The 24,161-nt window shown below is 50.0% G+C and overlaps 2 protein-coding genes across 7 annotated transcripts in view; both read right to left on the bottom strand.

The window, feature by feature from the left end:
- The window catches only part of BTBD16 (BTB domain containing 16), a 46,302-nt gene extending 35,891 nt beyond the window's left edge, over positions 1 to 10,411 (bottom strand). The window contains exons 1-4 of one of the 2 annotated variants that reach the window (XM_058544175.1): positions 10,255 to 10,411; positions 7,574 to 7,722; positions 3,285 to 3,358; positions 1,238 to 1,381 (exon numbers count right to left, since the gene is read on the bottom strand). In XM_058544175.1, the coding sequence (XP_058400158.1) occupies positions 1,238 to 1,381; positions 3,285 to 3,358; positions 7,574 to 7,722; positions 10,255 to 10,272 (385 nt within the window). In that variant the 5' untranslated portion in view covers positions 10,273 to 10,411. Of the gene's footprint in view, positions 1 to 1,237; positions 1,382 to 3,284; positions 3,359 to 7,573; positions 7,723 to 9,310; positions 9,329 to 10,254 lie in introns of those variants that run through there. The other variant, XM_058544177.1, reaches the window with a different exon arrangement.
- A 7,814-nt stretch (positions 10,412 to 18,225) lies between these two features.
- Positions 18,226 to 24,161, bottom strand: part of TACC2 (transforming acidic coiled-coil containing protein 2) — a 202,873-nt gene continuing 196,937 nt past the window's right edge. For all 5 annotated transcript variants that reach the window (XM_058544173.1, XM_058544170.1, XM_058544171.1 and 2 more), the window contains 4 exons: positions 23,204 to 23,364; positions 22,888 to 22,994; positions 22,374 to 22,494; positions 18,226 to 18,772 (listed from right to left, as the gene is read on the bottom strand). In XM_058544173.1, coding sequence (XP_058400156.1) covers positions 18,707 to 18,772; positions 22,374 to 22,494; positions 22,888 to 22,994; positions 23,204 to 23,364 — 455 coding nt within the window. In that variant the 3' untranslated portion in view covers positions 18,226 to 18,706. The remainder of the gene's footprint in view (positions 18,773 to 22,373; positions 22,495 to 22,887; positions 22,995 to 23,203; positions 23,365 to 24,161) is intronic.

The raw sequence follows: 24,161 nt of genomic DNA, 5'->3' as shown, positions 1-24,161 counted from the left end.
CACCTACCCCGACGTCCCCGTCAGGCCCAGCCTCTAGCAGGGGCTTGGATCAGAGCACTGTCTTAGCAGGGCCAAATCTTCTCAGTGAGACCATTCTAGACACATTAAAGACCATAATACTAATGATAACTCCATCTTCCCTTTCCAGATTCTCTTGCTGTTCAATGTCTCATTGTCTGGGTCGCCATGGCCTTTCATTGGTTCCTAGTGAGAGCTCTGACCTGGGCATGGGGGACAAGGGAGGAAGAGCTCAGTCCTACTCTTGATGACACTGGACAAGCGTGTAGGAAGAGCAAGGATCGTGAGTGAGCACGAAGGCCGTTAACGGTTCTGTGGGAATGCCGCAGCTGCTCTCGGCTCCCAGCTCAGCCGGGAAGAGCTGAGTCAGAGGCTTCATGGCCGGGAAGATTCCGGCTGGCAGCTGGGCCTTCTCTCCAGGCTCAGGGTGGGGCAGCGACTGGGGGCTCCGGCAGCCTGTCTGGTTCTAGAATAACAAGGCTTTGGTGCCACATCCTGGAAATGTAATCCTAGCTTGACTGGCATGCTGGCTGGGTTTGAAGACCATGAATTTTTCCATGGCACCTGCTTATGAGTCGTCCTGAGCCAATGCCAATGTGTGTTACCCAAAGAAGACGTTGGCAAGGCTGCTGGAGAGGAGCTTATGGGACAGATAAGGAGACACTGGAGATTATTAGGATTAAAAAAGGAGAAAAAGAAAGAAGCAACCTAAATACTTTTTGGAATGAGGTGTAGTTAAGAAAAGAGAAAGGAAAGGAAAGGAAAAATGAAATTGATGTACACGTGTAAACCTCTACCCAGCACACTTAGGGTAAACAAGCCCCACGTGGCAGAACTGTACCTCCTTCCAGAGAGCCCCTGAGAAGACTCAATACAACCCACTCTCTCTTCCCAAGGAGTAGGTAGAGTCTCCGTCTCAGCCGGCTGGACAAGATTAGGTTTTATGAGAAAAATAGCTGACACTTCTGAGTGCTCACGACATGCCAGGCATTGTTCTAGAACTTACACCCACACCTCCTCTAGTCTTCAACACAACACAGTAAGAACCGTTGTATCCATTTATAGCTGAGGAGACTGAAGTTATATCTGGTCATGAGGTCACACCATGGGCCTCGCCCTTAACTGCCAGAGTGCCCCAAACAGATAACCAGTCGCCAAGAGGGGGTCTCTCAAACCACATGGCGTTTGGTGCTCGCGCTGGGTGCCAGTGAGAAAGTACCTCGCAGAAGCTTCTCGAGTTCCTTCACGGGGCTGGTGGTGTCCCGGGCCAGGGCCGCCAGGTACAGCTTGGTCAGGGTCTTGGATTGAAAGATCTGGGGCTGATGGAGTTCCCATTTGAAGCCCAGGCATTCAAGAATCACGTCTGAGGAGAGAAAGAGATGCTGAGCAAATGATCTAACAACGGCCCTTCCCAAAGATGAATTAGCTCCTTCTCCCACCTTCTCTTCTGTTCAATCACCATTATTGAGAAGATGAGTGGGTAGGCGGTGCGCTAGGCCTTTCAGGAATAAAATGCTGAGGATGACAGTGGAGACCTCAGGGTGCTTACTGGCTCCCAGTGGGATACGATAGGCAGACTTACAAGGTAACATAGAAAGTGACGAATATCCAAGAGAGCCACTGACCAACAGCTGCAGGACTTCAGAGGCACGTGGGCTGCCTTCAACTTGGGGAATTGGAGAAGGCTTCATGGGGCAGGGACGCTGGCTGGGACACTCCCGGGGGCCTCACCTTGCCTTCCCCACTAAGGGTTTCTCAAGCCTAGCACTGCTGATATGTTGGGCCAGATAATTCTCTGCTGTGAGCTGTCCTGTGCATTGTAGGGTCCTTAGCAGCATCCCTGGCCTCTAGACACTGGATGCCAGTAGCACCCACCCACCTAAGTTGTGACAACCAAAAACGTCTCCAGACGTTGCCAACTGTCCCAAGGGGAGCAAGGTCACTACTGGTTCCCTGTTGAAAACTACTGGGCAATTAGTGTCTAATTATTACCCACCTGAAAGGCAATAGCAAAATGCAATACAGTAAAAGAGCCGTCACGGGGGAGCAGAGTCCTTGTGAGCCTCTTTCCTCAAGGGAATGGGGATCCGCAGAAAGCCCAGCTCCAGGCATGAAATGAGATTACAATGTGAATACTGTAAAGGGCTTTATGTGGGGGAGTCTCACCCGTGGATAGCACAGGTGATTACAAAGAGAAGAGACTGACAGGAGGGCAGATGGAGGGTCCAAGGATGCCAGGCCAGGGGAGGCATGAGAGGCTGTGGGCGAGAGGGCTCTGCAGGCTGGACTCTGTGTTAGTACACAGCTGGGGGAAGGGGGCTGTGCACGGGAGATCCCCTAAAACCCTGAATCTCAGCGCCAGACAGGACCTTGAAGGCCACTAGCCACATCTGCTTATTTCTTGGCCAGCCGTTATTTTGACTGTGTGAACTTGGGCACCTGCTTCCTATCTTGTTACTATTATTGTTACTCACTAATTCTATGATATTGTTTGGTGCTGGGGTTTAGAACCTGGGTCTGCATCTCAAATCTTGAATTGCCTCAGATGGCGGTCTGGTTGTGCCAGGTTAGAAAGAATCCCACCCCATTAGGGTGATTTTAGGCAGGAGCAGAGTTATGGATAAAGCGTGTCCCCTCACTGACATACACTTCTGTTTTCAGATGGCAAATGCACGGCAGTCATCACAACCAATCCCAGAAATCTTTTTCCCGGGCCAGGAGATGGCCTCAGACTCCTTCTCAGGGCCCCAGTTAACCAGAGTTGACAGCGAGAAGAAATCAGTTAGCTGGAAGAGGCTGGCTCTGACCTCAGGCAGTCACACCGTGGGGCGGCGTTTATCCAGAAAAAGCTCTATTAAGGAGCTGACCTGTCCAAGCTTCTCATGGGGCTCAATGAACCTTTTCCCAGCTGGACAGACTTAGTCTGGCTCTTGATCCTACCTCAGAGAAGTCCTCTTGGACAGGTGTAGATGTGACATCCAAGTCATTGCTGGTTAGAGCCCAAAGGGATGGAGAACAGCTGCCCCATGCTTGATGGGGCTTCTGCTTAGACTTCTAATCCAAAGCCTATTTATTTACACCAGCACATCTATCTTCATCATGGCTGTTAGCATATGAAAATGTGTTTGCCCAGCTTGGTTTCATTCATCGTGCATTTGACAAATATTTACGGGGACCTATTATACATTAGACCTGGACTTTGGTCTGGCTTCCTTCCATAGAGACCCCAAGACACCCCTGAGGTCAGCACCATTCTGACAACTCACCTGCCTCCCTGCTTGGGATGGCCTTGTTCTTCACATTTTCAGAGAAAATTTTCTGAAGTTGTGAAATGTATAACCTCAAGGAAAAGTACAAACAAAAAATCCAGGAGTTAATATGACATTTTTCTCCAACTGCAACATGTATCATTCCAGTGCAGTGTACCTGCACATTAATCAACCTTATGGTGTCTCACCCACTGGGAGAGTTTCCTCAGGTCACCTTTGTCTGCTGATTTGATAAACGGTGAGCTCAGACGGAGGCTCAAAGCAGTAATTCCTGTTTTCGGGTTGTGGGTGGGCCTTATTGAGCAGGCAGTTGAAGCTATATCTGGCTGCCTGAACGACCTCTCTTTTGGTGAGTGTCTAAAACAACATCTAGCTTGTAGCAGATACTCAATAAATATCTGCTGGAGAAGGAAGAGAGGGTTCTGGTCGTTCCTGGGAAATTAACCCATCAATACCTCTGTTTAGGGGTCATGCATGCCCCAGTCTTATTGTGCCCTAAAACTAAACTCAGAATCTACCCCGAACCCAACACTGCTGCTCCACCAGGAAATGGCACCTCCAGTTGCCCAGGCCAGCATATGAGTGTTGTCACATCTGATCACTTGCCCTGATCTGACAGAATATCTTTTGAATTCATCCATCTCCCTTTGCCCTTATTGCTATGATCTCCATCCAAGCCACCATTATCTCCCCCTAGTCACTGCCAGTCTCCAGCCTCCAGTGTGCTCCCTTCTGATGCACACTCTGGACTGCAGCCTGAGGGACCAACGAAATGCAAATCTGGTTTTGCCTCTCTCCTGCTGAGAATCCTTCAGTGTCTCCCCAGTGCTCTTGGGGAAAAGCCCAAACTCCTCAGCATGGCTAACAAGCTCATGCTTCTCTCTGCTTCTCATCCTTCTACACTCCCTGCTCCAGCCCTTCTCAACAGCCTGGACCCACCATCTCTTGCTTCCATTCTCTTGGACCCACAGCTCTCTCTGCCCAGTAGTGCTCTCCTCCCTGCCTTTCCACTTGATGGGCTCCTACTCATCCTTCCAGATAAGCTTAGTTGTTGCATTCTCTGGGGAGGCTGGATGAGCAGCCCTCCCCACTGCCGCCCTGGGATTACCCTCATGAGAACTCCTTCCATAGTGTCTTGTGGTCGACATTTACTCATGCATCCTCTGCACTAGGCTCTGCATTCCACAAAGACAGATTATTTACTGCTGTAACCCTAGCAGCGCATCATGCAAGTGCTCAATAAACATCCGTTCAATGATCAAATGATGACAAAGATAAGATGCTTTTCCATAAACACTATATTCATCCCACTGAGCAAGGAAATGAAACAAAGTTTGAGTCACACATTCACAGCTTAAAGACAGTCATCCCAAGAAAGCCAACCAGCCAAGGGACACTTGGTGACCACATCTAGTTACTGTCACCTTTGCCATGCTGTTTTCCAATGACCCCAGGAGCCCTCGGGGGCCAGGGTGCATGGAGGAGGGCTTGGGTGGGGGGTACCTGTGTCCGGAATAATATCGACCACATGCTGCCCTTTCCAAGTGGACAGGGTGGCTACAGGTGACTCAGCCTCAGGAAGGCAGTGAGAGTCTGAGTTGTTTATCCAACAGGAGCAGTGGATCTGACCCAAGCCAGCCTCAGTCCCCCTGGCGGTTTGGGTCACACGTCCGGGAATTGCTGGCCAAGGTCAAGAGTTCAGACCATGATGTCAAAATGGAGCAATGGGCTTTGGAAACTATGGGGCTATGCCCACGAGCTCAACTAGCCGGCAAACATCACTGCCATTGGCTGAGCCAGGAGAGGCCAGACAACAGAAGTAACCACATTGTTTTCTCCTGGTGTCATGGCTGCTTGCCAAGATATACCATTCATCATGCAGGCTGTGTACAGTCCAAGGCTAGGTTCATTTTAGGACCATTTTAGGAAAAGTTAATGGAATAAACGGCACCTGTGAGTTGTCCTCTTTACTGTTTGGGACTAAATGGCCTGTGATGAACTGGCATGTGGGGAAGTTGGGAACATGCTCTTAGGCTGGGGCTCGCTCCCCCCCCCCCATGACCTATGATGGAGAAACAAGAGGGGAAAGGGAGAAATTCCATAAGTTTCTTACAGACATATGGACGTCCTGCAGCAAACCATCCAAAGGGCTTTTGGCTTCATATTTGCAAAACTCCAATTTGATTTCCTGCCGTTGACTTTGAGTTTGGCTAGCGGGATGTTAGTGGATGTGATGTGCCTCAAAGTTTGAGAAACACTTGTGCAACTGGGCTTGCCCTCTTGCCCTCTGCCGTCGCCATGATAAAAACAGGCTCAGGTTAGCCCACAGTCTCAGGAAGGGGATGAGAGGCTCGTGGAGCAGAGCCAAACTGCCCAGCCGAGCTGAGCATGGATCAGCTGACTACCAGATACACGAGTGATCAGCCTGCCAGAGTGCCTACTTGCCCCAGCCTGCCTCTGGACCACAGGTTCCCGCGTCACCAGGGAGAGAGGGAGATGTGTTGTGTTGGAGGCAAGGTGCTTTGATTTGGAGAAGGTGCTAAGAGGCAGAGTGAAATATGGGGTTGGTGGCTGGCAGAGCACAGGGCTGACGCACCCCAAAATGAGATCACCAGGATCAATAACTAAAAGTGCCGCTCAGGCTATAAAGATAATTGCTCCGTATATTCGGCATCTCCTATTTGCTAGAAACAGTGCTAAGCATTTTCACTGTATTGTCTAATTTAATCCTCAAGATAACTCTTCAAGGGAGGTGCTATTATTTCCATTTCACAGATGAGGAAACTGAGGCTCAGAGAGGTTAAGCCACTGGTTAAAGGTCACAGAGCTAGTAAATGGAGAAGGAATTCCGACGCTGTCCGATAGACTCCTTTTAATAGTCCTAAAGCCTGGCACCAACTGCCATTGTCCTCAGGCTTCTGTGCTCCACCCTCAGGCTACCACCCCCAGCTTAACTTGGAGATTCCACAAACCAACTCCTGGAGACCTCTGCCCCTGCTGCCCAGCCTCCCGTATCAGTTTTGTGTATGAGTTTGCCTGTATCCCCAGGCCCAGCTCCCATACCTCTTGCCCGGCCTGGCCCTGGCACTAAGGAACACAACAAGCTTTGGCAAAAACTCTAAGACTAGGGCCGGCCCCATGGCTTAGCGGTTAAGTGCGTGTGCTCCGCTGCTGGCGGCCCGGGTTCGGATCCCGGGCGTGCACCGACGCACCTCTTCTCCGGCCATGCTGAGGCAGTGTCCCACATGCAGCAACTAGAAGGATGTGCAGCTATGACATACAACTATCTACTGGGGCTTTGGGGGGAAAAATAAATAAATAAATCTTTAAAAAAAAAAAAAAAAAACCTCTAAGACTTTCTCAGGGCTCTAACCAAACAAAATATAAAATAAATTCAAGATTGTTTAAGGGTATGACTAGCCAATGCCAAAAGTAGCAACGCACAACACTCAATTTTTCTAAGCTGGGGCTATCAGAGGATTTAGACACCAAATCCAGATGGGTTTTGGTTTATTCAAATGTGCATAATATAGTCACCTGTGAGGTGGAGGGGGGCAATGGAGCAGGGCTGGCCATGGGGTCTAGAAAGGGAAGATTGGGCTACTCGCTCAGCAAACAGGGAGCAAGGAGCTCTGTGCTGGGGGCTGCCCAGGGGTACAGCCCGTGCTCAGGAAGACTTGACTGTGCGCTCACAAGGCAGATGCTGCCGGCCCAGGGAGGGCAGTGGCATCAGCCAGGTGCAAAGCACCAGGGCAGTGAGGTGTTCCTTCTGCAATAGGGTCCATCTCTGTGTCCTCAGGAGAGGCAAGAAATGACTCATAACATGAAGAAGTGATGCTCTAAGTCTGCTGCTCAGAATACTCTGGGAGGGAGGGGGGAGCCAGCTTCTCATAACTAGGAAGCCAATCCACTGGGTGGAAATGGGCATTCATAAGAAGGGTTCAGACTCTAAGCCAGGACTAGCTAAGTTTTGTTTGTTAACAAATCAGTTGATAAACTTATAACAGAATCCTGTTAGCATCCAAAATTCCCACTGCAAAGGAAAATCTAGAAAAAAATCCCTGTCTGTCTCTGCACGTTTATCACCCCCCACAGACATTCTCAGAGGAAGTAGACACATTGACCCCGTGCATCCCTAGGGGATGGTCCCAAATGCAGCCTTCCTCACAAACGTGCCTGGTGACAGCCCATCTGCCCAACCAGAGTGGCCCAATCACAGGGCATTTCCCAGAAATGTGGTTCACCCCAAGGGGCCTTTCCCGACCACGGGACTGTGCTCTCCCTACCTGGGTGGGTTCTTCAGCGCCTCATCAAAGTCTATGCTCAAAGCCTTGCACTCCTGGGAGAGTGCCAGCAGGTCCCCAGAGAAAGGCTCTCTGGGGAGACGCCACCGGTTGGTTGAGCCAACTATCCGGCGTTCCAGCCGAGCTTTGTGCTGCGGGGGAAATGAAGAAAGAGAGAAAGTGTTTGTTTGTTTTTTAACCTCACATAAACGCCAGGTTTCCCAAATTGTATAGCAGAAAGAAAAGCAAGACATATTTTAAAATGCTGGTTAATTTTCAAGTATGGCCAATGTTTCTCAGGAGCATTCTTCTCAAAGCTTCCCAATATATTGTATTCAGTAGACTGAGGATTTCAAACTACAAAGTATTTGGAGGCGAAGTGTTGGAGAGAAAGATTGTTTCTTTGCAGGTAGCTCTGAAGAACCCACAGCGAGGTAGGATTATGCTTCAGGAAACTGTTCTTTAAGAGCTTATCCTAACATGTGATTCAGAGAGAGACCAAACTGAGGAGACCTTGGCCAGCGACTGTTTTTTTTCTTTTGTGGTAAAATATACAAAACATAAAATTTACCATTTCAGTGTACAATTTAGTACATTTACAATGTTGTAGAACCATCAGCACTATCTAATTCAAAACATTTTCATTATCCCAAAAGAAAACCTTGTACCCATTAAACCATCACTCCCAATTTCCTCCTCTCCCAGCTCCTGGCAACCGTTAATCTGCTTTCCGCCTCTATGGATTTGCCTATTCTGGATATTTTATATAAATTGAATCATATAATATGTGGGCTTTCAGGTCTGCTGTCTTTCACTCAGCATAACGTTTTATGTGGCATGTATTAGAATTTCATTCCTTTTTACGGCTGAATCATATTCCATCATATGGAGGCACCACATTTTGTTTATCCATTCATCAGCTGATGGACACTTGGGTTGTTTCTACCTTTTGGCTATTGTGAATAAAGCTGCTATGAACATTCATGTACGAGTTTCTGTTTGAACACCTGTTTTCAATTCTTTTGGCTATAAACCCAGGAGAGGAATAGCCGGGTCATTGGGCAGAGACTTTGACTTAGACATTTTCTTGAGACCCCAGGGCTCCAGCAATTTCCTTAAGGAAGTAGGAGAATACCCAGCATGGATATAAACCTCAAATGTGACGGCTCAAGGAAACCTGGCCAGGAAAAGGGCACTATGAGGGACCCATAGGAATGAGTGCCTTTGATCCTAAGCCACGCCAAGACCAGCAGGGTGGTGGGGAGATGGGGGCCATGGAATGGAGGATCAGAGTTCAAATCTTGTTATTGCCACAAACTAGATGTGTGACCTTGGGTGAGTCATTTGACATTTTGAGCATCTTGGTTCTCATAGGTAAAATGGGAACGATGACAATGAGGATAAGGATGAGGATGATGATGGTGATGGTGATGGTGGCGATGTTAAAATTATAAAATAAAATAAAGTTTGGGAACTATGTTTTAGTATAGTGCCTGGAAAATGGTGGGTGATTGAAAACTGGAAGCTGAATCTAGACGCGGTCGTGCTGCAGTGTGAGACGAGAACAATGGTTGGCTCAGACAGCAAGACTCTGAACATGCTCTTCCCAGCAGACTCAGCAATAAAGCTGGAGTCCGCAGCGGTGCAAGACCCACACCTTGCGGAAACCCGGTGATACCTCCGCAACCAGGCGCTTCTGCTCCACCACCGCCTGGCCCCTGGTGAAGCTGACCTACTTACTGGATTCAGCATTTTCATGAATGACAGTGGCGATTACACGGGACGGGGAGGTGGGGGAAGAAGCACCTGGAAGACAAAAGAGGTAAAGATTAAATTTTCAAAAAATTTCCAAAAGGTCTCTTCAAAATATTATGGAGGAGATTGGCCTAAAGAATCTAAAGTTTGCCACAAAAGTAGGAATGAGTAAGCCTCGAGTGTGAGTTATTTATCAAATCAAGAGAATAGCTAATTTTTTTAAAGCACATTAGTGGACTGACAATTCTCTGCTATTGTGCTGGAAAAGTGGCTCAGATAAAGCAAAAGAGGAGCTAACTCACAATTCTTCACCCCTTACTAAGGGATGGGAACCAAAGGAGGGCTCTAAGTGGCTGACCATATGATTTGTTACTTGGGACGGTCCCTCGGCTCCCAGACCCCTCCTGCCCCCAAGCCTGGAACCCCTGAAGCCCCTCCCTACCATGTCCAAGCAGGGCTGGTCACTCAGGATGCCTTCTTTGACCCTCAAGTGGATGAAAAGGACCAGCCACACTTACTGCTCTGAAGCCCCCTCGCTCAGCACGGGTGCGTTGACAGGGGAAGCTTCTGGAATGGAGGCACTCCCATTGCGTTGGTCTCTGAATTACAGGATCGCTGGGGGCTGTTTATCTCCTGAGGCTGAATCCTGAGAGCGCTCATGACATTCAGGGTTCACCCTTTTCTTCTTACCTGCCAAGGTGCCTTGGCAGGGGAGCTCCCCTTTGGTTTCCTTGGGTGGTTGTGGGCGCCATGGCAACATCAAGGAAGGTTCCGAGCACTTCCTGTTCCAGGTGAGTTTCAGGAGCTGGGGGCTATGGGGGAGGCTCTCACTGAGGGGCTGCAAGAGGAATGGCCGACTCGGGTGCCACGTACTTCCTCCGTGGCTCCCTCCTTAGGGGCATGGTGTCATTCCTGTTTCCGGCTAGTGCCATGTGTCCTAATAGCATCTGGGGTAACCCAGAAGAGTCTCTAAAAGGGCCTCAGTGAGAATCAACCCCCCAAGCCTCAGACCTCATCTGTAAAATAATATCGGCGTAGAAGGTTCCCAGATCCATCCCAGCTTTGGCATTCTGGGGTCCCCTATTTCTAGCTTTAGTGTCCAGAAATGTTTTGACAAAAATATTCAAATAAAAACTGCAGGGTTTTACATTATTAAAAGGTACGCCCGGGGCCGGCCCAGTGGCCTAGCAGTTAAGTGCGCGAGTTCTGCTCCCCCAGCTCGGCTCCGGGGTGGCCCGTTCGGATCCCGGGCGCGCACTGACACACCGCTTGTCAAGCGATGCTGTGGCAGCATCCCGTATAAAGTAGAGGAAGATGAGCACAGATGTTAGCCCAGGGCCAATCTTCCTCATCAAAAAAAAAAAAAAAAAGCTATGCCTGATGATTTATTTTGTTGGTGGATGATTTTTGATCTGCTCTCTTTGGAACTAAGAGCTGACTAAAAGCTGGGGACAAGGCCAAGTGTCTTCACTCCAGGGGCCAGGGTGGAATCTTGCAGTGTCCTCAGCCACTTGGTCTATGAAGCCCACGTCCTGAACTAGGAGGCGGGAGGTGGGGGCCACATCTGTCTCATGCAGGAAACTTGGTCCATTGCAGTCCTGGACCTCCACCCTCGGGCTCATAGAAATCCCAGCTACAGTCACAGGAGCCTGGAGTCAGCGCAGCTCCTAAGATCTGACAACGGGCTTCCTTGAGGGCCTCCATGCACAGCCTCTCCTGAGTCATGTACCCTACAAAGTAAAACAGGAAGAGAGCTGCTCTGCCTACCTGTAATGGTATTCTGGAAGCTATAAAACATCCCATAAATGGAGGCGCCTCTGAAGTGCCCCCCTCCTCACCCTCAGATCTGCGACTCTACCTCTCCAGACACCCACAGTCTGCCTTGCAGAGTAGTTGGTTAGTGTGGAGTGTCCTGTGGCAGCTTACCCATCCCTGCGTCCCCCCAGAGCCCACCAACCAAACTCAGCCCTCAGGAAGTGCTCCACAAGCGTCTCTCCACTTGGATAATTGGATGTACCAGGCCCTACCCACTGCTCTGCCTTTGCACATGGATGAGCACTGTGTGTGTGTGTGTGTGTGTGTGTGTGTGTGTGTATCTGCTTCTGTGTGAGTTGTGGTCATTACGGCCAGCCCAGGATGCCCTCAGGTACCACTTCTGGGGCACAGCTGAGAGCAGGCCCTTGGGCGCTCTCTAGAGGCTACTCTAGGGAAGAGCCCCAAGATGCCACACTCCCCAGTGTCCCTAAGCAGGACCCCTGGCCTTGGCTGGCTCCATCACTCCCTACAGGGTCTGAGCTCAGGGATCCAGGGCCTTCAGGCCACCCAAAGCCCTATGCACACCCCCCACAGAGCTCTTGGGAGCTGAGCCAAAGTCAGAGACAACAAGTACAAATAAATGGCAATGGCCCCTAGCACGTTTCCCTCAAGAACCCTTCCTGGAGGTGCCCAGTGTGCTGGGATGTGCAGTAACCCAGCCCCAGGGCCCAGACAAGTCAGAAATCCCAAGAGCAAAGGCCTTTGGTGGCTCAGACACCAAACCTCATTGAGCACAGCTCTCAGTTAGGACCATCTTGTACCCAAATCTCCTGTGCCAGTTACGGGGGATTCCAGTGGATGTCCATCTTCTTCTTGAAGAGAAGAGTTCAGTAGACAAAGAGCTCACTAGCTTCCTAGACTGTCCATTTCAGTGACGCCCACCAGTCCCCCGTAGGGGAGGCGGTGTGGTTCACTGAAAGACCCAATTTCAACTCTTGTTCTGGCACTGAGCGGCACTATCACCCTGGGCACATCCTTACCCTCCCTTGGTGGAAAGTACAGACCCGGAGCCCCTGGGGCCTGGCAATGTGGAGTGTCTAGGCCTCAGAGGCTGAGTGCTGGCTCTAAAGACCAGGGCTCAGGACACTGTGTGTGCAGTGGGAGGCCCCTGTGGGTACTGAAATCAGGATCAGCTGGCTCCTAAGGTGTGGGGGCTGCCATGCACCGGAGTCTAGGCCACTGCTGGGCGAGGGGTTGGCGGGGGTGGGCACTGCCTGTGGATCAGCCTCTGGCTGAGGCAGTGCGCAAGTCAGAAGACAGGCAGGGCTTCCACCACGGAGAAGCAAAGGGTGGTCCTGCCCTTGAGCTGAGTCCTATATGGCAAGGGGCGTGGTCTCAGTGATAAGAGAGCAGCACTGGACACTGCCACTAACTTGCTGTGTGACCCCAGGAAAGTTCTCTGACACTGGGCTTCGGTTTTCTCCTCTGTAAAAACAATCTCAGACAAACCAACTCCTCAGCTCCTCCCACTGCTGATCCCATTATTCCAAGACTTCTGGGTTGGTGCAGCCAGGGCTGGGAGGCCGTGATGACAACCGCCAGCCGGGGCTTGCTTCCCTCACTCGGTTAAGCAACGTTTGAGTGTCAAGTTTGTGCTGGGTGTTGGGGATGAAATGGGGGCAAGGTGAAGGACGGATGCCACCTCTGCAGTTTCATATCCTCACAGCACCAGGAGTTTTACTTAACATTTTTCTTTAAGAATGGGCTTACCTTTTTACTTACAATTTTTTTGTTACCTACAGTCTTTTTAAAGTAAATTTATTTTATCGATAATTAACACATTTGGTAAACTGGTTTATTTCTAATATACATTAAATTAACTACATAACTGTTTTTAAAAAGTCATTTGTGAGCTGCCCTTAAAAATCATCTTTTGTGCTGGGCACCTTGCTTTTGGAGGTTTAAAGTCTGCCCTCGAGGCTCATGATGTCCAGGGGTGATGGACGAGTCAAGCGTCACGCTCAGCGAGCCGCGGGGACTCAGAGGAGGGGCAACCGACGGATTTAAGCATGTCTTTTTATTCTGATGCTTCGACATCTTGGCACTTTGCTGACCCTAGTGGCAGCGTCCCTCTCAGGGCTAGCCAATTCCAAGAGACAGTAAAGGATTTGTCTACAAGGGAACATTCCATGTGCAAACCCACTGATCTGCAGCCCACATTCCAACCACCTCCTTTACTGGGCTTTCACACTCAGGACCACCGTCCCCTACCCTAATCACCCCAGGGCCAGGTACCAGACAATTAGAGCTCCTATGCCCCAGAACCTGCTGAAACGATTCCAACTAGCCAACCCTAAGCCTGCTTACCCTGCCTCACCTGTTCCTTCCTGCAGAAACCACAATAAAGGCTCCCTCTGCCTCCTGCCCAACACTGGTGCATGCCCCTGTGGCCCTGTGTGGTATGGCCTGCCCCCTCCTCTTGGGAACTGTAACAAAATATCTTTTTAATGGCAATTGTCTCCTGATCTGTTGGCTTCATCATACCTGAATATTAATAAAACTTATATTTTGAAACACTGACCCAGGCCTGGGGGTCCTTGGAAGAAGTGATATCAAGGATGAGCCCTAAGGGAGTAGGAATTAGCTAAGAGACAAGATGATGGGGCAGGGTGAGTGTCCCAGGTAGAGAGCACAGCACGTGCCAGGCTGGAGTGGAGAGGTCAGCACCCACTGAAGGAATGACCATGCAGGCTGATTGTACCGCAGGGCAGGACTGGAGGAGCGGAGGCGGCTGGAAGTGTGCAGGGGCCAGATCTCCCAGGGCTTGGCGGCGCCGAGGAGTTTGGGTTTTGTCTAGTCCTACCCCTTTGGATCTCCAAATTGCGTTCCCCAGCTCCTAAAAAACCCAAAAGACAGACATGTGAATTCTCCAGATTCTGTCATTGCTGTTCCAGCCCAGGGAACTCAGGAGCCCAGCCGCTGGGTGCCACTGGCCTGGGGAAGTACCCTGGGTCCACTGACTCCGAGGGACACATGCAAAGATCACTCACTTGCATCAACCTAACAAAGCACACCCACTGCCGGTCCGTCCACTGAACAGGGAGCAGATTTTTTATAGTCCATAAAAACAACAGGGGAGCCAGCCCAGACTCAAGGCAGGGCCACCATCAGACTAAGAATGGATGTAACGACGCTGCAGGCACTGGGGTGCATTCCCTCCCCTGTGCCTTCTCCCTCCACCACTTTCTGCTCAGAGCTCCTTATAAAGCAATCTGTTAGCCTGGGGAATGCAAAGGGCCTGGGCATTGCAGTCACCAGACCCGGGATCACATGAGTGACTAAGTCAAGTCCCCAGGTTTTTAACCTCTCTGAGCCTCCATTTCCTTCTTGTTAAATGGAAATAAAAATAGTTTCTATTCACCAGGTTGTTTCAAGGCTAAAATGAGCTAGAGGGCGCTAACCTCGAGGGAGCCCTTATGAGAGCTCACATGTAAATAAATACCCGTCCTCCTGCAAACAAGCCCTGTGCGTGCGCACACCTCCACCCTGCCCCCATCAGAATACCCATCCTGCCTTCTTCAATCTTTCAAGTGTAATGGAATGTCCTGGAAAGCAGAGATGCTTTGCTAAGAAACCTCGGCATCCTATCAGGGCCACGCCAGGCAGCCCCCACTCTGGCCCTGTCACCTGCTCCACCTGTCCCCTGCAGAGAACTGACTGCTCCTCTCTCCTGGAGTCAGGGGCCTGGAACAGCGGTGTCCTCGAAGGGGTGCTCCCTGCCATGGCCTCAGTCCCTCAGATCTCACACCAAACTAAGACAGAAAAAGCAGCTCCCCAGGGCCCCCTCCCCAGGTCATCAGTAACCACCTCCCTCTTTTCTATTTCCGGCCCCCGCCCCGGCCCACTCTGTCCTCACAAGGTAATCTTAGTATCTCAACAAAGCCACCTTCAACTTGAGAGCCCAACGAAATGCTGAGCGGGGAAAAAAAAAAAAAAATGATGTTAGAAGCTCAAGATTCTAACTGACGTGACAAACTGAAGTTCTAAGAGATGCTGAGAATCCCGAAGGTTACACCGCCGGCTGCTGGGGAGAGCTCTGCACAGCGGGTCAGATGCTGGCTTCTCGCGCTCTTTCCACTCACTCAGCAGAGCAAAATAACTTAATAGTCCTCGGCAGCCATGATACGGATGAATGCTTGTGAGCATATGTGGCATTATACAAAGTGGGTGTAGGAGAAAAAGGGGCTGATCTCAACCCATGGGATCCTGGAGGCTGGGCACCCCCACAGTGGCCTGTGGGTAGGTATAGTGAGGTAGCCAAGGGGCAGGTGGCCCTGAGGCCAAGACTGGGGCCAGTGCTTCCCCAGCTAGGCTGGGCTGACAGGCAGACGGTGAGAGTAGCCGAGGAGCCAGATCCTATGCCCCAAAGATTATATACTGAGTGTGTGTGTGTGTTGAGTGTGTCTGGGGGGGGGTGCGTGTTATATTTTAGTACAACTTTAGTGGAAGGCTATTCGGCAATGGGCTTCTCAAACTTTAAAAATGTGTATAGCCTTCGAGAAGGCGAAAAGCAGCCGGTGTCACTGGAGAGCTGGCCCGGCACTCGCCACCAGGTCCTGCTGTTCCCTATTAAACATAAACTACTTCACAAAACGGCAGTGTCCGACTGGCCACGCTGTGACGGATCAAGAAGAAAACAAGACCACTCCGTAAGCATGTCTGAACACAGAACGTGAACATTATCCAAACCACAAAAAGGACCAAATATCCCTCTATCCTGGCTAATGTATGACTATTGCTTCTTTACTAATTACAGATTTACCTTAGTCTAGTTTTTTCTCCAACTAGATAAGATTTATTGAGATACCAACCTGAGAATTGTCTCTGCCCTGACAGCATCCAATACAGAGCCAAGCCCTGCTTCCTTAAGTCTTCCCACAACCGCTGGACCCAAGTCCAAACCCTATGCTACAAGCTTCCTAAGACCCACATACCGAGATGCCCCACAGCTCCCCCTGGTGGGTGTCCTCCCTCACTGCAACGAGCAATAAACCCAACCTGTTGAACCACGGGTGTGCTCCTTGTGGCCTTTGGCTGGAGTAAGGTGACAAAATTCACCCAGGTTACCCACTTTAGGAATTTAGCCTAAGGAAGGACTCACATTCATCAATATATATGCGTGAGGAAACATTACAGTGTGTGTGTATAATGACAGCAAAACATTAGACCCAATATAAATGTTGATTGGCGGGCGGTGAGTTAAATACATTTTGGTACCATGGAACACAGGCAGTCATTCGAAATGATGACAAGGAGATATATAAAAGCTTACTATAATATGATGGCCACACTACAGTATTAGGTTGAAAAAGTTTACAAAATGGTATGCAGGGCACTGCAGATGGCTGTGCCAGGGTGGCTCTGCATAACTCCAAATAATCCCGCTTTTATAAAGATAATGAACAAGTATTTCTTACACTGAGAAAAAAGTATAGAAAAATAAACATAAAAACGTTGACAGTTACCATTTCTTGGTTTGGGGATAATGGTTTTTTTTTTTTCTTACCTGCATTTCTAGATTTTTAGCAATGGAAATGTTTTACTTGAGTAATAGGAAAAATAAAAGCTTTCAAGAGATAGGAGTTGGGCTGTTTTGAGAACTTAGCTGAGGTCAGAATCTGGGGTGAGGGTCGAGGAGGGGGTTTGGTCTGGACGAGTGAGTATCTGGGTGAAGGGGCTGCGGATGAGCCCTGAGGAGGTGTAACTGGGAGGCTGGACCAAGCAGAGGTTGCTGGGCAGCGGGAAGAGGCAGACCCCTGCCCTGGCTTAGCCTCCCTGTCAGGTGAGGGTGACAGTGTGACCAGAGCCCGGGATTCTCTCCTAGAAAGGCAGCTGCGTCTTTCTCTCCGTGTGCTGCCTGGTACAGCTGAGCTTCATCCATCTTGTGAGTTACAGGAGACCTTCCCACACCCCTCCCAGTCCCCCACAGCTGAGGCTGCCTAGGCCTTTCCTGTTAGGTATCGGGGTGGCCCTACTTGAGGGGAGCAGCCCATAGCCACTAGGCCTGGGCAGGCAGAGCGGTATCCAAGCCGAGGGCCATCAGGGGCTTGGGTCTGCTTTCCAAGCTTATATCCCACACCACACATCCCACTCGCACACACGTGTCCCCCCAAAAGAAACATCCAAATCCTAACCACTGCTACCTGTGAATGTGACCTTATTTGGAAATAGGGTCTTTGCAGATGTAATTGAAAATCTTGAGATGAAATCATCCTGGATTTAGGGTAGGCCCTAAATCCAATGAGTGGTCTCCTTAATAGAGACAAGAGAGGGAGATTTGAGACACAGAGAGAAGGCCACGTGAAGACAGAGGCAGAGATTGGAGTGACACAGCTACAAGCCAAGGAACACCAGGGATTGCCGGTGATGGCCAGAAACCAGGAGAGAGGCATGGAACGATTCTCCCTCAGAGCCTCCAGAGGGAACAAACCCTGCCAACACTTTGATTTTGGACTTGTGGCCTCCGGAACTGTGGAAGAGTAAATTTCCATTGTTTTAAGCTGCTAAGTTTGTGGTGATTTGTTACCACCGTCCTAGGAAACGAAAACACCTTCCTATCCCCTCCTCCCCACTCACACCCACCCCTCAACCCGGGGTCCCTGGGAAAGTCAGGAGCAATTAAGGAATTGAACAGCAGGCACATCTCTGGTTTAATCTCCAGATTGGCCTAATTACCTGTCTCCCACAGGTAACTGCCCACACTTTACTAATCCTTTAGAGGGGAATGGGCAATGTTTCAGGGTCAATCTGAACACACTAATGGAATGGACTGGAAGACTGAAAGCCTGTTACTTCCTCAAGCCAATAAAGGGAAATGAATTTTGCCCCCTAAAGTCAAAGAGACTTTGTAAAAACAAAATCTAAGCTAATTCAATACACTCAATCATGTAAGTAGTCAGTCAATATTTCTCATTAGCTTCATCTTAAAAACACAGCCACATCAACGAAGGAAATGTTAGTTAAATCTGTGGGCAAAGAAATGAATCCAGACAGAGAAGAGAGAAAGGCCAGATCTGATATGACTTAACAAAGGCGAGAAACCACTCAACCCTTCCCAGAAAATAAACCACAGCCACACTTATTGCCAAGATCCAAAGAAAAAAATTTATTTACAATAGAGAATTTTATTTGAAACATGCATTTTCTTTTCTTTTAAAACAAATCAGCAAATGCAGATCAAGTTTACACTCCTTAAGGCAAGAGTCCCTGTGCAAGCTGTACATGTTTATATGAAATTCAAAAGCCGCTCACCCTGGGAACTCATGTACAAGGGCAAGGCCACGGTCAGCGGTGTGTCTTTTATTTATTAGAGAATCAGACAATCTCCCTGATACAGGAACTCTGAGGTCAACTTGCTATGAATTATACTAGGAAAATGCAAACCAATAGCAAGAAATTCTGATAGTCTCTTAGTACTGCATACAACCAAATCAACTTTATTTAGAAAGGAAATACAGTAGTGCATACGAAAAGTGAAAACAGAACCTGTCCGCGTAACTGGAGGGACAGCAGTGTGCCGACGGTCATATTGCACGCAACGGTCAAGGCCAAACATTTGGTTCAAAGTTAGCTTTTCCCCATTTTGGCAATCAGTTCATCACAAATCTTGGTGAGTTCTTCTATCTCTTTATTCTGAAAGTGAAGACAAAAAAGAGGTTCCTGAGATCTCTTAGTTGTTTGAGGTCAAGCCAATCTGAATGGTCATTGGGCCTTGTAGGGACATGGGGTCCTCCAGGCCTCTTAGTGCCCCCGCAATTATCTAAAGCAGCGAGAGAAATGACTTGGAGCCAAGCAATCTAAGTAATGTCCCAGCTCTAGCTGCATGACCTTGGGCAAGTTACATAACCTCTCTGAGCCTTGATTTCCTTCTCTCTAAAATGTGGACAATAACATCTGTCTCTGAGAATTAAATGACTTACGAAACATAAATTTCCCTAGCACAGGGACCAGCGCACCGTAAAGGCTTAATTAGCGTTGGTTCTCTTCCCATATTCACCTCTGAAGGACGTGGACACAAAGGATGGTCTGGAGTGAGCTCTGGTGCCTTTTGTGAGAAATGCCACCAGGAGGGGTTAAGCAATTCTACTTGAATGGGGCTCGCTGGTCTTATTCAGGGGACGCCACATGAGGCAGTGCTGCAGATCCAAGGGGCCGTGGTGGGGGGCAGATGCAAGCCGGCTTCAGGGGTTCCTCCCCACGCCCTGCACGTCCTCTGAAGCCCTGACAGGGGAACCAACCACGTTATCGTCTCCCACCGATGATCCCACAGCACTGTCCGTCCTCTAAGAGCGGGGATCCAGCGGGAGGACTGCGAGCCTGATGCTGATGCCCCTCGACAGCCGATCTCGAACGGCCCTTCCCGAGGGGCTAGATCTTTCCGGTATCACGGGAACGTGTGCAGCCAGCTTTTCCTCAAGGTCCCATGGAAGGTGAGTCTTAACCACAAGCTTGTCCCCTGAGGCTGTCCTGAGGCCCGTCCTTGGAAACCTCACAACTTCCTGAGACGTGTCGCAGCCTAGAGCCACGAGTCCTGTGTCTACCAGGCTCCTGGTGCTGCTCATCACTGTGCCAGGGCTTGGGAAGAGGGGGCCACCTCAGTGGAGGAGAAATTCAGTCCCCACTGCAGTCCTGCCGCCAGTCCCCGCCGGGAACATCACCTCATTACCTCCCTTCTAGAGTTTACTGCTCTGAGAGGCTCAGCTCTGAGGAAGACGGGGCTCTGCATGAGATGCAGCACTAACCACGAATCCTGAAATTACTATTACTACCACTACTGGGGCTGCTAAGGGTGATTTTCCACCTTAGTGGAGCCCTTACCATGAGCCGGTCACCACGCTAACTACACCCCGGGCACTGTGGTCTCCCTCAGTTCTCACGTCAGTCCCTGAATGGAAACCACTATGAACTCCACTTTTCAGTGAGGAAACATGGGCTCAGAGAGGTTAAGCGCTGTGCTTAATTGAAGGTCACTCAGCCAGTCAGACGTGGCAAGCCTGGAACACAAATTCAGGCTGGCCTGGCTCCCGTACGGTTTTGCTATTTTACTTATTAAACAATGTTCAGCAACAGATGGCCAAGAGGCACTAGCAGGCCCACCAGCTATGGATTCCTGGAGGTTCTCAAGCTCTATCCTAGCACCCACCGCCCAGCGAACCGACCCATCACGGAGCTCAGCTCACTGGGCACAAGTCTCAGCTCACTTTACAAGTCCTGACTGGGCGAAATGAATCTCTTTAAAACAGAGACTGCCCCCTCTGTATCACTCAAAGTCCTTTAGGGAAGAACCCATGTGATTAATTCATTCCTCCTGAGTTTTAGTTTAAGATAAAATTATGTTTACAGATACATTTGTATCTTTTCTGTTATCCCAAACTGTGCAATCCAATTTGCTTGCTTCCTTGACTTTTAGTTTGCCAGAAAATTTAGCATCACCTTCATTTTGCAACTGTAATAGTCTGAGCAGGCCAGGTGCCTTGAAAACATCCCTCCTGATTCCTGTTTTACCTCTATGGTTTTAGCTAACGCCGTGATGCAATTTCAACACCATCAAATCCTGAAGAAGTACAGGGAACAATCTCAAACAACCGTATTGCTACATTTCTCATCTAGAAACATTTGATACACAACTGCTTTAATAGCCAAAACGACTGGGGAATGTGGTCTTTAATTTAAAGGAATATTCCATTTTTCAAAAGTCACCGAATATGCCATATGTGAATTATCAACATTCAAAGAGTAAAAATAAAAGCCCTCCCAACACTAAAACTGCAATGATGCTCAGTAAATATGGAGTGGGTACTGACTGTACTGCTTGTCTCTGTGGTTACTGCTAAGAACAATGGTCAGAGCCTGGAAAATAGAGGTGGTTGAACATATTTGGCATATGTGGCATAGTCCAGGCTCTTTCTTTTTAAAAAATACAATTCTAATATTAAACTGTCTGGTAGCCATTTGTCTTTTTCATCCTAAGAGGAAAATAATGATCTGGTCGCGTGAGTTTCTAGTTGTCTGAATTCTGGATAACCAGGGACAGACTGTGGGACATAGGGCCAAGTGGAGGCTGAGCGTTGATTAGACCTGGACTCAGGGAAATTCATTCAACGAATAGAGCCATATAATTCTCAGAATTAGAGGGAACCTTCTAGATCTTCCAGTTTAATCCTCCAACATTAGAAATCTAGAAACCAAGGTGAAGTGCCAGGCTTGCCTAGGACAGAATGGACGGCAGGGTTGGGGGAGGACCTGAATCTCCTGTGTCCAGGGCTCCTTCCCTGACATCATGTAGGTGGAGAGAGAAGTAGCACCTGTCCACTGCTTGGTCTTGGGACCACAGCCAGCCCCCTGGAACCTGGCTGGGTGCAGGCACAGGAAAGGGGCCAATGTGAGGATGGCCGGGTGCTTCTCGGTTAGCAGAGGCCATGTAGGAGACATGCTGGACCCCTGATGCCACCTGCCTACACAGCACCCCATGACTGCCCATCAAGGCCCAAATGCATGAGAAGTGATGCTACCCGAGGCCATTGGGGTCCCTGATGACGATCCAGGGGAATCTGAAGGCTCTATAATTCAACCAGAATGGGGTTGCATGTCTGGAAACTCCCGTTCTAGAAACACATCCAGGGAGGGGGCCTGCCTGGCCCACACTCATCCAGACTCAGACTCATACGGCACTCCCGGGCAGAAGGGGCTTCTCATATGGACACCCAGGGAGACGGTGTGTACAGTGAACTGAGCACTAAATTGGAAATCAGGAAACCCTGGGACAAGCTGAGGGACCTCAGGAGGATCCCCCTAGCCATCGAAATAAGAGGACACCTGGGGGCCCTTCTGACCCTGACACGGCCAATTTTCTGCACCAGCCAGTCATCTTTGCCAGGGGCCTGGTGGGGACCCCATCCACTCCCCAGTAAGCATGGTACAGGGACTAAAGTACTATGCCTGCACGTTGTAGGTGCCTGGTAAATATTTGACAAATGACTGAAAGTTGAAAAGGAAAAACGAAAATAAACACCCAGCAGGCAGCAATTCCAGGACAGGCAGAAAAGCTGGCATTAAACTGGATCTTCCAGAGGGAGAGCAAGGACATGCTCAAGAAGCACAAACTTGTCCTGGGAGAGCCGCTGTTTGCGGGCTGTCCCCAGAGCTGCCACGGGCGCAGGGAAGCCCAGCCTCTGCTTATCTGAGGGTCTGGCCAGCACCCCCGGCCTGGAGGCTGTCGCCCTCAGCCGCTTACCTTCTGCTCCAGCGTTCTTTCCAGAGCGTCCACACGCAGCTGCTCCTTCCGCAGGCTGGCCTGGTAGGCAGCCTGCTCCTGCTGGGCCTTGCCCCGGACCTGGGCGATCTCGGCGTTGGCCCTGTGGGAACGGGGTGCGGGGGTGAGAGCTCAGAAATGATCACCCTTCCCTGTAGACGGCGCCTGCCTTCCTCCTCCCAATGCTGGACAGGGGGAACTGTCTGCCTTCAGCTCCCACCAACAGGAGCCCGGCACAGGAGCCCATGAGAACCGCCCCCTCCAACCCCCATTCCCGTGAGGTCCAGGTGCTTTAGTGGGGGCCCTGGAAACCACAACTTATCCCCCACTTATCAAAACGCATGCTCCCTGAGAGTGCCCTCATGAGTCATACTGGAAAAATGCACACGGAATATCCGCTCTCCCCAGGCCAGTGCCAGGGGTGCTATTGGAGCCCCCAGCCTGCCTTGGCAGGGGCTGCTGGGAGGCCCGTGAGAGCAGACCCCGGGCCTGTTACCTGTCCAGCTTTTCCTCCGCATGCACCTTCAGGGCCTGGTACCTCTGCTCCTCTTTCTTGACTCGGGACAGGTACTCCTGTGCACACTTCTTCAGCACCTCTTCATTCTGACACGACAGAGGACAGGGGTCAAGCCCACAGAAGAAATGTCGAGGAGTGTTGGGAACCCCAAGAAGGTGTAACCCTGGCCCGCCAAGTCTGACTCCCCAGCCTGCGAGGACGCCTTCCACAATGTCCCAGAATCTCTCCCAACCTGTTCCACCTCCTCCTGCCCCACATGTCCAGCCTCCTGCTCTGCCCCTGAACACAAACACACCTTGCGGAAGCCCTCCAGGACCTCTTTCATCTTCTCGTATCTCCTAAAGAGATCGGCCAGAGATTTCTCCACGGAGTTCAGGTCAGCCAGGGCTTGCTCCTTCTCCAGGACCAGCTGCTGGACCGTTTGGTGGGAGACCGACTTCTCCCTCTGTTCATCCTCTGGCAGGAGAGACAAGGAGCAAACGATGAAGCCCATGGAATCTGAACCTGGTCTCAGGGGCCTCGGGGAGCCGAGGCCTTGGATGCAACTCAGCCTAATCAGGGGGCATCTCAGAACTCAGTTGGGATGGACCCACTCCCCCGAGCCCACCCAGACCCTGTCTCCAAGGAACAAAACCCATGGCGCCGGCATCCCAGACCTGGGCCTGTGCTGTATTAGACAGATGGAAACTAGCCACTGTTCTTTAACCTCATCGATGCAGCCCCTTAAAAATCTACACTGGACACCCCAGTGATTCTATTTGGTTATTGACAGCAAACAGATCCATAACATAAAGAAGAAAACATCACTACTGAATTTTGTGTTGGGCAAGGTTAAAAGCTGCCGTAGTCTGGGCTGTGAGGGGTCGGCCTTCCTAAGTGTTATCAAGATAAAGAGATGATCATGGAAAAGAAAAAGGTTTCTTCATCCTTAAAACATCCCCTGAATCCAAAGCCCACGTAAGCGTCGCCCTGAAATTCTGCTTCACACAGAAATGGACATTTCCTTTGATAGAACAGTTGTCTTAACTCTGAGAAAAATGGAGCTATTTCTGTCAGTGTGAGTTTCTCAGTTATGTATAAAAAAATTAAATTCTGGCCCAGGTCACAGTGGCTGGTCCTTCCTGTCCTCGATCCCACCTCTCTGGGCCATCACAAGCTAATATTCTGCCCCAAACATCTTGAAAAACACTTCATGTTTATGAGAAAGGCTTTCTCTGACCACTCCACATAAAAGCCCCTCGCCTGCACAATAC

This window comes from Diceros bicornis, chromosome 6, assembly GCF_020826845.1.
Source record: "Diceros bicornis minor isolate mBicDic1 chromosome 6, mDicBic1.mat.cur, whole genome shotgun sequence".
Taxonomy (NCBI): domain Eukaryota; kingdom Metazoa; phylum Chordata; class Mammalia; order Perissodactyla; family Rhinocerotidae; genus Diceros; species Diceros bicornis.
The sequence above is the reverse complement of the archived record's forward strand: the minus strand, read 5'-3'. Positions and strand labels throughout refer to the sequence as shown.